Raw genomic sequence first — 15860 nt, forward strand, 5'->3', positions numbered from 1 at the left:
GATTGCTTAAAAATAAAATCTTAAGAAAAAAGAAGGCTCACTGTGGATCTGCTGATGGCATGGATCCCTGGAGTGCTCCTCAGATGTAGTGACATCCTAAAAGAGCCTTGAGTGATGAGAAGCCACATAATGTAGGTCTATAGGTCTACAGGCACAGTGTTCCAGGCAGGATGCACAACCAGTGAAAATAGCCAGGGGACTGAAAGGAATTAGTCCAGAAGTGAAGAGTGCTGGTCTGGCTGGGGCATAGACAAGGGGACGAGTAGTAGGAAATGAAATCACAAGGGCAGGCTGGCTCAGATTGAGGAAGGCTTTGTGGGATGCAGGGCAGCTTGTACTTCATTGAAACTGTGTTAGGAAGCCACAGAACATGTATCCTGCAGACCATATAATCTGATTTATGCTGTAGAAAGATGTTTCTGGCCTCTGTGTGGATAATGGATTAAAGGGGATGAAGAATAAAGCAGAGACCAATTCTTAGGTTCTTACAGTCATCTAGGCAAGAAAAGCTGGTGACAGTGAAGATGGACTAACATGTTTGGGTTCAGGATACATTCTGGAAGCCTATGTGGTAGAAAAGAAAAGATAAGCCTTAGAAAGGGCCTTAAATTTCAGGGGTTAGTGTCCTGTAAGGTTAAAACAATCCAGGATACTCTCCTGGATCTTTTTGTTGGTCCTGTGCCTTACTTACATCGCTAAAAATAAAGCAGCTGGGTTAAAAATCATCCTAAAAGTCAGTAACCCAAAGAAAAGGATCCTGGCATGTATTTTTTTAACCTAGAACTTCTCAACACCAATTACAGTGATAAGTTTCCCTTTGGGGCCAGTGGCCTTAAAATAAGGGCCTGCACAGCATTCTGAGTTTGCAGCCCAGAAAAGGAATCCTTATTGGTTTTTCAATGAGCTATTTTAAGCTCTTCTTTCATAATGTGCCCTACACATCCTAAGCAGCTAGAAGTCAAACTTTCAACGTTAGAGGAACTGCCTTAGAGTGTCCAAGCTACAAGTAGTATTTCCTATCCTGGGGAGACCTCAGTGAGCAAGAGGGAGAAAAGCAATGAGTAACAGGCGCAGTCCTTAAATTAAGCATCTACACACAAAGCAATTAAATTTGAAATATAGGTGGTAGGAAAGTCAGGCTCTCATCCTGGCAGGTAGTCTTCCTCAGAGGTAGGAGCATTTGTAGACTAAGATAAGACCCTATGCCTACACACCCAAATGACAAATATTTCCAACTAACATAGAGAGTTAGAGAGCTTCCCTGGAACCACTTGAGAAACTGGCTTCCTTCCACCTTTAAAAAGTAGATGGGTAGGAATATTCTCTGGAGAAGAAAGATTGGCCTCATAGTACATCATGACAAATTAGTGGTCTTTTTCAGTTGACAAGTTCTTTTTCTTTCCCCTTCTGGAAAGAAGACACCATAACTCACTCTACTTCTGACTCATTCCATATTTCTTGCACCCAATTTTTTAAAAAAATCGTGTTATTAAGTAGTGTTGGACTACATTTGCAAGGTAGAGAAAGCTCCCCCCACTTTGGAAACTGTACTTCATAGGACTTGGTGGTCAGCCAAACTGTTACTTGTATAGCTCTGAAGACTTGCTTCATTGCCCCCAATTCAGAGACACATTTTGTTATTTTTTTAGTATGCATAGCCCTGAATGGTCAATTAGTCACTTAGGGTGACTTAGTGACTTAGGGTAAAATATCAGAGACCATGTTAAGAACCTGATTGGCTATCCCTAGACTCCCATGCTATCTCTAAAAAGAGAACTCTTGTCCTAAACCCACATCACAATTATGGGTTCAAGATAGCATGGACTGTTGGCCTATAGGATGATATTCATGAAGCTGTAGGCAAAATCTTTATGAATGCATTTTTTTAATGTATAAACACCCCTTCATAATGAATGGGCTGTGATCCAAAATGGATGAAGCATCTCTGAAGGAGACTGTATAGTTCAATGTTAAAAAGCACAATCTTGGCGCTAGGCCACTGCTCCTCTCCGCTGCTCAGCTGACTGTGTGACCATGGCCATGTTACTGAATCATCAGTGTCCCAGTTTTCTCATCTGTAAAGTAGGGATGATGCTAGTACTTAACTCAGATAGCAGTTAGGAAGAGTAAGTGTGTGTCAGCAAAGGCAAGCTCTCAGTTCTTGTTAATTTTACTTTCAGCTCTAGCTTTTAAAGACCCTACCCCTTGTACTATACAAATGAGAAGAGAAGCCAAGTTTTTGACCCTTTATGGTGTATTTCACATGTTTTGGGGAGTCGACAACAAAAGCACTATCTGTGTTGTTTCATTGACAACATTTCTGAAGTGACCATTTATCTCTCACAGCAATTGTACGATGACAGTACTTTTGAGTAGCTCAAAATCTTAATGACTTTGGGTCTCTCCCTCACCTGTGCCAGTTCAAGGCTTATGACTTTGAGGTGAAAGGCCCTGTAAACTATTAACAGCCAGCAGATTATAGCTATTTATTTCTCCCTGGGACATATTTATTAGGCTGTATGTCCTGTGTAATCGAGGCTGACTTTTCTGTCGCCGTAAAGCTGTATGACTCTGTTCTTCTTACCAAATGCCAACTGACACACACATCGGGAGCTACTCATTCCATAGATTTGAGACCCAATCATCTCTCTAAATTATGACCAATATTTCCTAGTGACCATTATTAGGTCCCCCAAAGGAAAGAGTGTCTTCATCTTTTTGGAGACATTGAGTCTGATGCTCTTGTTCTTGGCAGTTGGTATCATATTTGCATTGAAATATTATGCCATAGGGCTGAGCATGGTATTTGACCAGAGGAAGAAGAGGGGAAAAAAAGCAAACATGTTTAAACGAGGGCCATTTTTAAATTTTGTTTTATGGATTCATTTTTGTTATATATAGCATTTGTAAGGTCCTTCAGTGACAATGTATTCTAGTTGAAACTTGGCCTTGAGTTTATGCTGGCACACTGATTTAGCTTTAAAAAAAAAAAAACAACTTAAGCTCATCATCATTTTTTCATCAGGCGTCAGTCATGCCATATTGCTCCCAACTCCTGACCCTGTGCTTAAATGCCAGCCCTCCTTCAGTATTAAGCTCATCCCTCTCCGCCCTCTTCTTCACATTGGATTAGCTTTCTTTTCTCATGTTCCCAGGAGCTATAGTGTTTCTTTTTATCATGGTGCTTAGCACTGACCACGCTCAATTATAATATTGCTTTTTTTTTTTTTTTAAGACAGGCTATGAACTCATCCAGGTCAGGGCCATGTCTGATTTACCTTTATCTCTTCAGTAATGCTTCAGCAGGCATATGACAGAGCTCAATAAATCTTATATGGGTGAGTAGTCACATGGATGGTGCCTTCTCATGATTCAGGTCTTAGCTCAGATACTGGCTCTTCAAGAAAGATGTGCTTGACCACCCAGGATAAAGTAGCTGTGCATCCCAGGCACAGCCTGTGCCATTATCCTGCTTCATCTTCTTCACCAAAGCTATCCCTCTGAAATTATTTGCGAAGGTGTATATTCTCTGTTTTCCCACAGAATGTGAGCACTGTGAAAATAGGTCCTTGTAGATCTTATTCATTACTTTAATTCATGCCAGCTCTTGGCACATAGCAGGCCCTTAGCACAGTTTCGTTAAATGAGGCAGTGAAATTTCCCTAATTTCCTTCCTGTCCCCAATGGAAAAAGTTAGGGTTCAATGTACCTACCTTCTTTCGGGTTTCTGGACTGTCCTTAGCATTTTATCGGTTTGTCAAGTACAGTTTAAATTTAATCATGATTTATATGTTTTGTATTAAACAAACCAAACAAATAAAAAAACTAATTGGTAGATATGATGCAGGTAGCTTTTTAAAGAAGGGATTCTGGCCATTAATGTTAGTTGTTTCAAGTCACTGGTTTGCGTGAAGTAATCATCAATTCTGCGTGGGCTTTCCTGCACCCCTCCACATCTGTACTTCATACATTTCTTGTATTTTGATCCACCCTCATATTGCCCCCCACCAACAAAAGCGTTACCCTACCAGGTACATAATTCTTTCATGCAGCAGCTTTTTTGCTTATAGATATCAGTGTTCTGCAAAGTCCTTTTTTTTTTTTTTTGCAAAGTTCTTTAATGCAATTTCCCTCCTCAAAAAAGTTTTAGATGTGCCCTTTACATCTTCCCAAGAAAGAAGCAAACAATGAAACTTTTCTCTTTCTGCTTGATCCTTCTCATCATCCTCTCTATTTGCAGATGAAGTATTTTATATGCACTGCCCTTATTACAGACGCACACTTAGTGGAAGTCAACCTTGCCCTAGAAGTTGCATCTAACACCACAGCCATGTGCTTGGTTGAGATTTAATCTGCGGTTCGTAGACCTTAGTAGAATTGGCTTCTCAAAGTTACTGGTCAAGGTTTCAGAGACTGCTTAAAATTATATGTGAAATTGTGTGCTTCTACGCAGCCTTGCTTGAGAGAGGCTCTAACAACTTTTTTTATCCTATTTTCAATCAAGGCCATGGCCTGGTAATTTATAGCACAGACACTCGAGTAGAAATGGTAGTCATTGAGCTAAGAGAGAGCTAGAACAAACTCCAGTTATGTTTTAATCTAGTACTGCACTAAAGCTAATAAATACATATCATTGTCCAAGCACAATGAGTAATGCTTCTCTGTTTATAATCATAGTTGTATGTAAATCACTTATTAATCCTAGCATTTAGAAATAATATTTTAATACATGTTCTTCTAGTCTTTAGGTGTGTGATATATGTGGGTGATACATACATATACCTGTTTTTTTTAACAATGAGCTTATGTTCTATGTACAGGTCTATCCCTCTTTACACATCTTATATCTATCACTAAATGTTCTTCACTATTTCTATGGGTTCATAATTTTTCATCCTGTTGCTATAACAATATGTTTACTCAGCTTTCTGTTCTTAAAAGCTCAGATTGTTTCCAGTTTTTATCTTCTTTAAATGATACTGTGTTGAACATCTTTTTACATAAATCTCTATCAACCTCTCTGATTATTTCCTGAATACAAACTTTTTAAAAAATTCTTTTTTTAAAAGATTTTATTTACTTATTAGAGGGCATGGGAGGGAGAGAGAGAGTGCACTAGACGGGGGGAGGATCAAAGGGAGAAGCAGACTCCCCGCCGAGCTGTGAGCTCAAGGGGCAGGGTTGGGGCTTGGTCCTGGGACTCTGAAATCATGACCTGAGCTGAAGGCAGACGCTTACCCGACTGGGCCATCCAGACGCCCCGAATACAAACTCTTAATGATGAGTTTATTGGATTAAAATCGGCTATAATTTTCGAGTCCAGCACTTAGGGTTATGTATTGATGTATTTTAGAATAAGAAAGTTAGTGGGGTCTGAAATGAACATGTGCTCAGGAGTAGTCTTATTCTACTCATAGTTTGGAATCTATGAGTAGCCGCAGACCAAGTTCTCAGTCTTCTTTTTGTGGCTTTCAGTGATGTCCATAAACTATCTACCTGATTGCCTCAATCAATCAGTGAATCCATCAGTCTCTCTGTCTATCTCTTTGTCTCTCTCTCTCTCTCTCTCAATATATGTAACTGTTCTCTGCTCCTTGAACATTGCATTACCAATTTCAACACCACTGCTGTTTTTAATCAAACATTTTGCAATGCAAAATGCTAAAGAATCCCATGTGTTCCAATGGCATGTGGATTAGTGACATAGCATGTGTTAGAATGCTAAGGAAGAAGCCAAAATGTTTCCATTGAAATGCTCAAGCCTACGGATCAAGTACAAAGCAGAATGAGTATCACATTGAAAAAATGTGAATTGTTGGCATGGTACATTTTTATTATTGTAGATCTACTCTGCTTATGGTAGTAACTTTAGAATTTACCTGTTCAAAGACTTTCGCATGATTTTTCTTCATTCTTCAGTTGAAGTTGAAAATTTCTTTAACCTGCAGGAAGTTAGGTCCAAAGAAGTCTGATCTCTTTTCCACAACTCAGGCTTGTTCATCTCAGTGCTGAAAAGGCAGTGCTCCCCCACCACCACCTCCCCGTAGCGTAGCTGAGCTATCGATGTCTACCCTATGTCCATTTAGTCAGCAGAATAAACACAAGTCTTAATCTCAACAGGGATACTTAAGTACATTGTATGTATACATTCTTTTGAGAGAAAAGTTAGCAAATTTGGAGGATGCAGAGGTTACTGATGGCTCTTGAGATTTAAAAGTGCAGTTAAATGTTCTAAAATTTGCTGCATTCATCTTAAGTAAAACTCAGTATAGGCTTTTGGTTTTTTGTGGTATCTATCTGTGTCTATGTGTATGGTCATAAATAAAGCTTTTCTTGTAGAAATTACTACAATAGGTAATAAAACCCATCCATGATGCCATGAGCCAAAGAACAGTGTTTGGTTCCAGACTTTGCTTCCAAATGCATATATATTCCATTATATTTTTACTTTTTCATATAAATTGTTGCATACAACCATTATAAAATTTCAACAAGAATATCATTTGCCATTTAGTTCTATGAGAACATGTTCAGTAGCATAGTTTATGGTCTTGATATTTAAAAGGGAAGAGTTCTCTTCATGTTATTTGGTCAGATTCCAGTCAGTAGCAGAGAATGTGCCATTTGTTTTCTCCAAAAGGATATTTTTTTCATAGAGAACTTTGGAAATTCAGGTCCCAACATTTCTGACTTCCATAAATCACGCTTAGATCCACACTTTGTACCTTCCCCTAAAAGTTTTCCCGGAACCCTTTGAAATAGCATTTGCTATTTTCTAGGCTCTAAGAGCAGATGGTACCATCCATAGACTTTTTCTTCTGCCTCTTCTCGGAATTTCCTTTCCTTTCCGTGAAGGGAACAGGTGAGCCCATTAAGACAGGTGTTGTTTCTTCGCATATGCCTAGTATGTAGTATGTGACACAATGTATGCAACACAAGTTTTCTGCTGCCCCTGCGAACATAAAGTGATCTGTCCTGGGAAGACCATTATCATGCTATGAAGTGTGGGATCATGCTGCTTTCTATCACCCATCCAGTGATCTAGGTCTTGGAAAAATCTGATAAATGGTGACTTTTTCTGAGTATTTTCCATTAGGTCTCCCAGCTGTTTTCAAACCATCTGAGTAGTTTTGGCTAAAATATATTATAAATTGTAGTCAGGAGCTTTGTTCCTGCATTCATATTCATTAGATTTTAAGATTTAATGACTATGTGGACTTAAAGCAAATCCTTGATTTCTTTTTTAAAAAGCACTCAAGTAGAGGCTCTCGAGTTTGGACATTTTGAATACTAATTTGTGGCCAGTTTTGGTTCTTGTAAAAGAGGTGGCTTTTTAAAAAGAAGATAGCATAGAGAAACAAATATCTCTCTAAATTAAATTTCTTTTTTTGTAAAATACTTGTGCTGTCCATTGAGCTGGGATCTTTTGGAATGTTGTATGAACTACTTCCTCAGAAGAAGCAGACTATAACTGTGATCCCAGTATGCTGTCGACTGGCTGGTTTTGTACAACTAGGGGAAGAGTCGTTAATTAATGTTTATTTTTAGATAAATATTTCATTACCTCAGCAAGATATGAATATATGTTCTTGGTAAAGAATTCTAGATTAAGACCATGTCTGCTTAAACTCATCTCTCCAATCCCTGCCCCTCCTTGTCTACCAGAAACAGCCCAGTTATCCATTTGGTGTGAACAGTCATGGAGAGTGGACCCAGTGCGTGTGTTTGTATTTAACACCTGTCTCGTCCTGTCCCTGCTGTTCTGCAACCTGCTGCTTGCATTCACCCTTGTGTTTTGGAGACCATACATGTTACACATAGAGCTCGTTCCTTTTAATCTCTGTAGACTGCCTTATAGGTTGGCTGCTCCACAGTTTATTTAGAATCTCTGGTCCTTTCCAGGTTTCCTTTCTACCAACAATACTGCAGTGAGCATCCTTGTACCTGCACCTTTCAATGGGCAAGTGTTTCTCTATGACAGAGAAAGAAAAGTACCCTTTATTTTGTACATGAAATCTTAAGAGGGAATTTAAGATGGTCAAGGTTTTTGAGGTTTTTTTAAAGATTTATGTATTCATTTGAGAGAGACAGAGAGAGAGGGAGGTGGGGAGGAGCAGAGGGAGAGGAAGAGAGAATCCCACGTGGACTCCGCGCTGAGCACCAACTCTGATGTGGGGCTTGATCTCGCAACCCTGAGATCATGACCTGAGCCAAAACCAAGAGTCGGACAAATAACCAGCTGTGCCATCTAAGATGGTCAGTTTCAAAAGTGGTAAGCAGAATACAGATCAGAGCCATTTTCTTGGACTCTTCCTACCTAATTGGGGATTCTTGACACATTTTTATAGAGGGTCGCTGGGTGAAGTGAGGTCAAGTCTGGTAAAAGGTAACTACAGTGAAACGGTGTTTCCTCTAGTTAGTTAAGAAGGTCAGTCTGAATTAGGAAAACCTTTGAATTCAAAGATGTAGTATTAAACAATTCCGAAGTGCATACAGTGACCAAAGCTAATATAACTTAATAAAATTCCCTCAGGGAATCACATTAATGAATACACAAAAGCACCTAATAATTTTTAAAGAATAATGACACAACTAAATTGTTCAACACAGTTATTCTCATCCATAGGTAAAATATGTCCCCTGCAGTGTTTTCTATATGTTACCGTATTAGGCAAGTGACTTTCCCTAGTTAGAGGAAGGTGACCATAACCACTGCCTTTCTGAATGGCGTAAATTCACAAAGTAAGGTGAAATGACTGACATTTGAGGGGTCCACTCTGTGCCGGGTATGAGGCTTTCAGAATGTGTTGTCTATTTAATTGTCCAAATCCTGTGAAGTAAGTCTGATTATCTCCATTTCATAAACTGAGGCACTGAAGCAACCCACTGAAGGCTACCTGAGTTCATCTGACTTGAAAGAGTCATATTCTTTCTACTGCATCATAGTCTCCTTAAATGTGGTCCTCAGACCTCCTGTGTCAGAATCTCCCAGAAGATTTTATCATACTGCAGATTCCTGGGTCCCTCTCAGGGTCAGGCCTGGGATTCTGGATTTATAACAGTTCTTCATGTTCTCCGGATGTGCTCAGAAGTCCGAGAGCCACTTGGCCAGACCGTGGTGACCCCGTTGTGGTGATGTGATGTGCCTTGCCAGAATGTGTCTCCAGTGTCTTTGGGGACGAGGAATCCATGACAAGTCATGCCTCACTTGCAGTGGGCACACTAGCAGTGCTCCTCTGGTGGCTTCCTCCTACTCATCCACTTCCATTGCCTCATGTTCACTTGTGCTGAACTTAGCACAGCTCGTGGTTTGACAAGTCACTTCCCAAAGCATTGAAATCATCACACTACATAGGGATCGTTTTCTAAAAAAGGTTGAAGTTGCCGGCGCAAAATCATCCGATCCCAAGTATATCTTTTGTACCCAGCGCAGATGGAATCTACATCTTGCATTCTAACCCTTGCTCAAACCAAAAATAAGAAATAAATAAAGAGTGAGAGGGCAGCTTGCAGAAATGATTACCTTTGAAACACCATTATATGCTTTTATTTTCCTTTCTAGCCCTCTTTTGCTGCACTCCCCTGTTGGCAGATTTCCCATACGTCTGCCCCTAATCGCTGCTGACTTTTCGAGAAGTGTGAGGCAATCACCAGCCCCTTCCAGCTTTCACCCTCCCACGAAGGAGAGGGTTCTGGAAGAGCCAGCCAGGATCAGTGAATACCTTTCTCTCCTCTGCCTTTCTCATCTTCACTCAGCTCCATGAAATTTCTCATTCACTCCACCAATCTGCTTTCCCCTTAAGGATCTGACCCCAGCTAGCTTCCTTTCCAGCAAGCTAAATAGGAGTGTGCTTGGGTGATTGACATGCACGGAGAGGTGTGCCCATGATCTGGAAGGGGTCCTACACCAAGTTCAATTTGTGTTCCCTGCTGGCAAAAGAGCATCCGTCTTTTTTTTTTTTTTTTTTTTTTGGTGTTCAGCTCATCCAAATAAAGAAGGCATTTCCTCTCCTGAAAAGCAGAGGGGGAAAAAAGGGAAAGAAACGACCAAAAAAAAAGGAAAGAAAAATTTAATTTTAACCATGTACTCCTCTGCAACTAAATATACACCCCTTCCTCTGTCCTGATTGGTCCGCTTCAATTGACAAGTGGATCGTGTGGAAAGGAAATATCCTGGACTTAATTGTAAGTTAAGTCTCTCTTAATCCAGAAGAGCATTTGAGATTCTGTCCAAGTGTTCAATTTCCCAGGCCGCTGAGGTCTGTGAATTTCTTTTCCCAGCCTCCAGGCTGCTGCAGTACAAGCCAGCATAGCTAATGCAGATAGATCTCCTGCCTCTCGCTCTCCTCCTCCCTCTGCTTTGATTCGATATGAACAGCCTGGTAACTCCGATGCTGGGGAGAAATCTGACATAACTCTGCAGATGGCTAGGTTGCCATGAAACACCTGGGGATTGTTCTTTAAGGAAAAAGGTAACATTTATATGCTAATGATTTCTTCCCCTCTTCCCTCCTTGTTGCATTTTTTCCAGGGTTGCCAGTTCCCAAGAAGAGCCCAAAGTCGGTAAGGACTTATCAGTTACTTGGTTCTTGTTTGGGGAGGGTGGGGGGGTGGGGGGTCCTGGTGGTAGAAAGAGACGCTGTCTGGCTTGACTTCATGAAATGTGTTTTAGAGTCAGTGGAGGAAACAGTAGCTTGGGCTCATTTTATTAAGTTCTGGGGATCTGTTTGATAGAGAAGGTATTGGGTTTATCTTTAACTGTCTAGTGATTTGTGGGCAGGCTGCAGGAGCCAGGTTAAAGAATGCATGTTTGGAATCTTCTCTGTATAAATGCATGACAACTCTCATTAAATGGAGGAGTTTCTTAGGTGTTTTAACTTGATACAAATGCTATTGTTTCCTTGGGGTGGGGGGGGGAAGCTCCACCTGCTTCCTAAGTAGGGTTGCTCTTAACTGGTGTTTCCATCCATTCACTTGGGGAGATTCTTTCCCTCAGCTTTCTTATGCATTGGATGATGAATTATTTACAAAATTAAAAAGCCTGCAGGTTTAAAGAAGAATTGCTTTGCCCTGTATCTATATCCATGCTCACATGGAACAATGTTCACTGCCCCAGCACTGAGAATAAGACATTTCCTTGCTGTCGAAATGTCCTTTGTTGTTTTGCTAGCTTTAGCAGCATTATGCTGCAGGTATAGGATTCTTTAAAAAAAAAAAATCAATGTTTTGCTGTCCTTTGTAATCTGGTTTCCCTGAAGATGCATTACCTAGTTGACATGTTAGCTAATAGCTTAGAGGCTATGGTGTTTTGCTTGGTGGTGTGAGCTTCTGCTCCCAGGGCACTGACAACAAATTAAAATGCTACTTAAAAACTCAAAATCTGGAACTACAATGCCTGTGAAATTGATCCGGGAGAAAGAAGCTTCCCAATTCATTATCATTGGGATAAAGAGGGGTACTTCCACGTGGCTTAGAATATTTGGGAGAGGGAAAAATCTACAGCTTGCCGCCATCCAGGAAAGGAGAACCTTTCAAACTTTGCAGCTCACAGGGGCTGCAGCTGGATTCTTTTCCACCTGTCTCCAAGCCTGGCGGCGAGAGGCAGAAGTTTATTAAGGAGATGAGAGAGGGAGATGCCTGCATTCTTAAGCGCCACTCCTAAGTTGTCCAAAGAGAAAAACCTGCAATAATTGATGTGATTCCAGTGGCACAGTGCTGTGGTGACTGGAGCATGTGACTTCAGGGCTGCTTCCCTTGTCAGTTTGTGTTCATGTTTAAGCTGAAAAGTGCTGGTCGGTGTCCACATCGGAACCAGAGATGCCATCGTGCGCGAGTGCGTGTGTGTGTGTGTGTGCATGCACGCACATGGCACATGTGTGTCCTCCTCCCTGGGTCATAGTCAGAAACCTGTTCAGCCTTGAGAAAAATAGAAGCCAATCTGGAAGATGTGTCACATGAGCTTCAGTTAGCCAGCATTTTTTCTTCTGCACCCTCAAGTATGCTTGCTGTGTGATGTGCGGACTGATTTTACACACCACACAGGAATGGAGTCTTAACACGGAGCAGACTGGGGGAGATATAGCGGTTTTTCACAGGGAGCATGACCTCAAGTAGCAAGGTGTTCTTTTTTGTTTGTTTGTTTTGCATCCCCTTTAAACTTACTTTGCAGAAGGATTTTTGTGGATTTCATTTGGATCTTTTCTTCGCCAAAGTGTTTTGGGATTCACTGCTGAGCTCCAAGGATATCAAACAGGTATAGAGCCTGTATTCACCAAGTCAGTTAAGAGAATTCCCTATGACAGTTTATTTTTGTAGAAGCTGTGTCATTAGCAAGCGGCAAGCCAATTACTCCGTCTGCATTCCTAGGCAAAAAGCGTTCTTAACTGCTTTGCCCACAGTCTGCTGGCTCTTAATTACCACAAGCTAAGAGACTGGTCTGTTGCCGGGTTAGAAAAGAACAAGCCCCCAGCCTGGGGCTCATCTCTCCCTGATTTCTGTGCCAGGACAGGGATGATGGGTTTCACAGCATTGCTGGCACACTCTGGCAGCTGCTGTACAAAATTTGGGAACTCTCAGCCAAGGTCTGCTGTTGCCAGTAGAGCATTGCTAACATCTGTGATCCGTGGGAGCTCCGTACAGGTGGGTTGAAAGCTGGTTCCCTTCCCCAGTTTGAATTTTGATGATGTCCTGCCAGAAAGACAGCTGAGGATGGGATTTCTATGGTGGGGCTGGGGTGGGGGGAATCCACGGGGACGCTGGATGTCATGGTTCCAGAAAGCCAGTCACATAATGGCAGATAGGGTCCGTTGTGCAGGCTACGTAATGAATGCATGCAGATTGTGCCTGGGTTGTGATAGGTTGAGATTGACCATTAGCTCTGTGAATATGCTGTCTTAACCTGGGACCATGTTTCTTCTCTTCTTTGAGAGGCTCCTGACTTTGTTGGTTTGCTCGTGTGACTGACAGCTTTCTTTTGCCCTCATACTTTTTTTTTTTTTTTTTTTTTTTTTTTTTTTAGTGTTTTCAATAATTAAGTAGCTGGGTTTTTATTAGAACACAAGGATTTTCTGATCTCATTTCCCCTCCTGGGCAGCCTCTATAGCTTACTCTTAATAAGCAGTTTCACCTACTAGATTTAGTTTAAATGTTGATTTTATGGGTTCTGTACTCATTGGGAACAATGGCAGTATCTTAATAAAATGCTATTAATTTAATACCTGGACAGCCATAACATTAGGAATTTTTCTGCCAAATAGCAGAGACAAAAATAAGACATATTTGCTGTCAGGTTTTAGACCTCACTTGGAAACGGATTCTGAGGCCCAGTTTAATCATCCTGACGGAAACTTACTTAACTGAGACTCTAGTTCTGAATCACACACGAGGATTTTGTAAATAAGAATTTAAAAACTCTAGGGGCACCTGGAAGGCTAAGTTAGTAGAGAGTGCAACTTCTGACGCTGGGGTTGTGAGTTCAAGCCCCATGTTGGGTGTAGAGATTACTACTACTAATAATAATAAATTTTAAAAAAGAATTTAAAAATCTAAACATACATCAAACCCCAAATTTTAAGTCTATATTCACTTTTGTTTTCTCACTAGTTCATTTCCAAACTGTTACCTCCCTTACTCCCTTCCTTCATCTATCCAACCATCTATCCATCCATCCATCCATCCATTTATTTAGCAATTAGTATCAAAAATCTAGTGTCAGGCTTGGTGTGAGGCACTGGAAATACTGTGATAAATAAGTTGGTTGGTGCCTTTCTTCATGGAGCTTACAAACAAATGATGTTTTGATTGCTTCTGTCAAAACAAGGACTTATATCAAATTGTGAAAAAAATTTGCCCACTTATATCAGTGACATGTATTTATTGAGTATCTTTTATATGCTGGATCCAGTGCCAGTATACAACAGGATGGAAAACAAAACATTCCTGCCTTCATGCAGCTGAAGAGAAAGAAACAATAGCCATATAAACAGGCAGTTGCTGTATATGGATCCTCTTTGTGGGGGCATAAAGTCTGAAATTTTCAAAAGTTCAAAAAGCAGAAAGATTGGGGCACTTGGGTGGCTCAGTCAGTTAAGCATCTGACTCTTGATCTCAGGTCAGATCTTGACCTCAGGGTTGTGAGTTCAAGCCCCACGCATGGAGCCTACTTAAAAAAATAAAAATAAAAAGCAGAAAGATAATGCAGAACCAAGGACAAACATAATGAAAATCACTCAGCTCTTAATTACAACAACATAAATTATGTAGTCCTACAAAGCCATAGGAAGGACGTAAGGTTGCCATGATGGAGCCATGGAATTGTTCCAAGTCCCCTAGCAGCCTGAGCAATGTAGGAAACCATATCTACTTTGCCCTTATTGTTAGATCAAAGAAAGCATACCATATTCACAAAGAAGACAAAATTTTCCCTGTTAACTAAAAAACTCACACAGTTTTTATATAGGTGACACGAAATATTGGAAAAACCAAGGAAGCCTGTTCTTTTTACCAGTGCAGCAAGCTGAAAGGGACAGGTTTCTGTTACATTGTCCTCAGTTCCCTTCCGCTGGGAGGGATCCTAAGGACATTGCTGACAACCAGTTGTTAAAAGAGATGTGTGAGAGAGATCTCTCTGGTAATGTGCCCAGCTAGTGGCCCCAGCCTGAATCACCCAGTTTTATGTATTCTGTTTTCTCAGACTGTCGTGGTTGTCTTAGCACCTCAGAGCCCTTTGTCCACAACCTGGCAATAGTACAATTCATCAGAGCTCCTGCAGTCTCTGAGGAGAAGCAGGGAGTAGTAGAGGGAAGGAGGATTACAATTGCTTAGGTATATCTTATTGCTCCTCAACTTCTCACAGCGACTCATACCCTCAATCCCTTGGAATCTAGAAAATATACTTTGCTTTTGTATTAGATTTCTTTAAAACATTCCGTGTGAACCCACATTAATTTTCATATCCAGTCGATGCCTTCCTTTTCTTCTCCATTAAATCCTCTCATCTGCTTTTTTAGAAGAGATTATTTGACCTAACTCCTATAAATGATAAAAGAGACAAGGACTGTCCTCTGCTTTGGTTTGGAGTTGAGTCTCTGATTTTTGCACAACCTTTAATGACATTGGCCTAGTATCTCATCAGCACTTGGAGTTTTTCCTGTTGTCCATGTAAATCACTGCAGTGGCCTTCAGTCTTGGCAGATAAGTGAACTGTAAATAATTTTGCTTTAAAATGGATCGATTTGTCATTTTTAAGCCACATGAATTCTTTTCATCATTTAAGCTCCTAAGTGCTGTCTGTATTCATTTGCTCTTCCGAGCAAATATTTTCAGCTCACTTTATAAGTACCTTCATTTTGAAATCATTCTGTGAAATACCGATGAGTTGACTTCTTTTCCCCCATTTCCATTTATAAAAACCATTGCATTTTCCCAATTTCCTTGGCCTGTCAATAGTTAAGAAGTCTTTCATGCTGGGAAATTAGTGCAGTTTAAATCAAAAGGTCTTATGACATGAGTTTGTGGCTACTGTGTGGCCAAGGACTTTAATGAAGTTTTGAAAATTGAGCCCATTTCTTTCTTCCTGGTCAACTGATTTGATATTTATCTGTTTATTTTTTAAAGATTTTATTTATTCATGAAAGATACACAGAAGCAGAGACATAAGCAGGGAGAGAAACAGGCTACCTCCCAAAAGCCTAGTGTAGGACTCGATCCCAGAACCCCAGAGTCACGAGCCAATCATGACACTCAGCCACTGAGCCACCCAGGCACCCCTTGATACATAAAAATAAAAATCTCCCTTCAAAAAGATCAAAATAGTGATAAGAGCTAGCATTGGAAATACCCATCTCAATATGTAGCACATC

The 15860-nt window shown here is 40.6% G+C and overlaps 1 protein-coding gene across 14 annotated transcripts in view; it reads left to right on the plus strand.

The window, feature by feature from the left end:
* Positions 1 to 15860, plus strand: part of MAGI1 (membrane associated guanylate kinase, WW and PDZ domain containing 1) — a 642704-nt gene that overhangs the window by 589423 nt on the left and 37421 nt on the right. For all 14 annotated transcript variants that reach the window (XM_055342834.1, XM_055342837.1, XM_055342839.1 and 11 more), the window contains one exon: positions 10532 to 10563. In XM_055342834.1, coding sequence (XP_055198809.1) covers positions 10532 to 10563 — 32 coding nt within the window. The remainder of the gene's footprint in view (positions 1 to 10531; positions 10564 to 15860) is intronic.

This window comes from Nyctereutes procyonoides, unplaced genomic scaffold (genome assembly GCF_905146905.1).
Source record: "Nyctereutes procyonoides isolate TBG_1078 unplaced genomic scaffold, NYPRO_anot_genome, whole genome shotgun sequence".
In the NCBI taxonomy this organism is placed as follows: domain Eukaryota; kingdom Metazoa; phylum Chordata; class Mammalia; order Carnivora; family Canidae; genus Nyctereutes; species Nyctereutes procyonoides.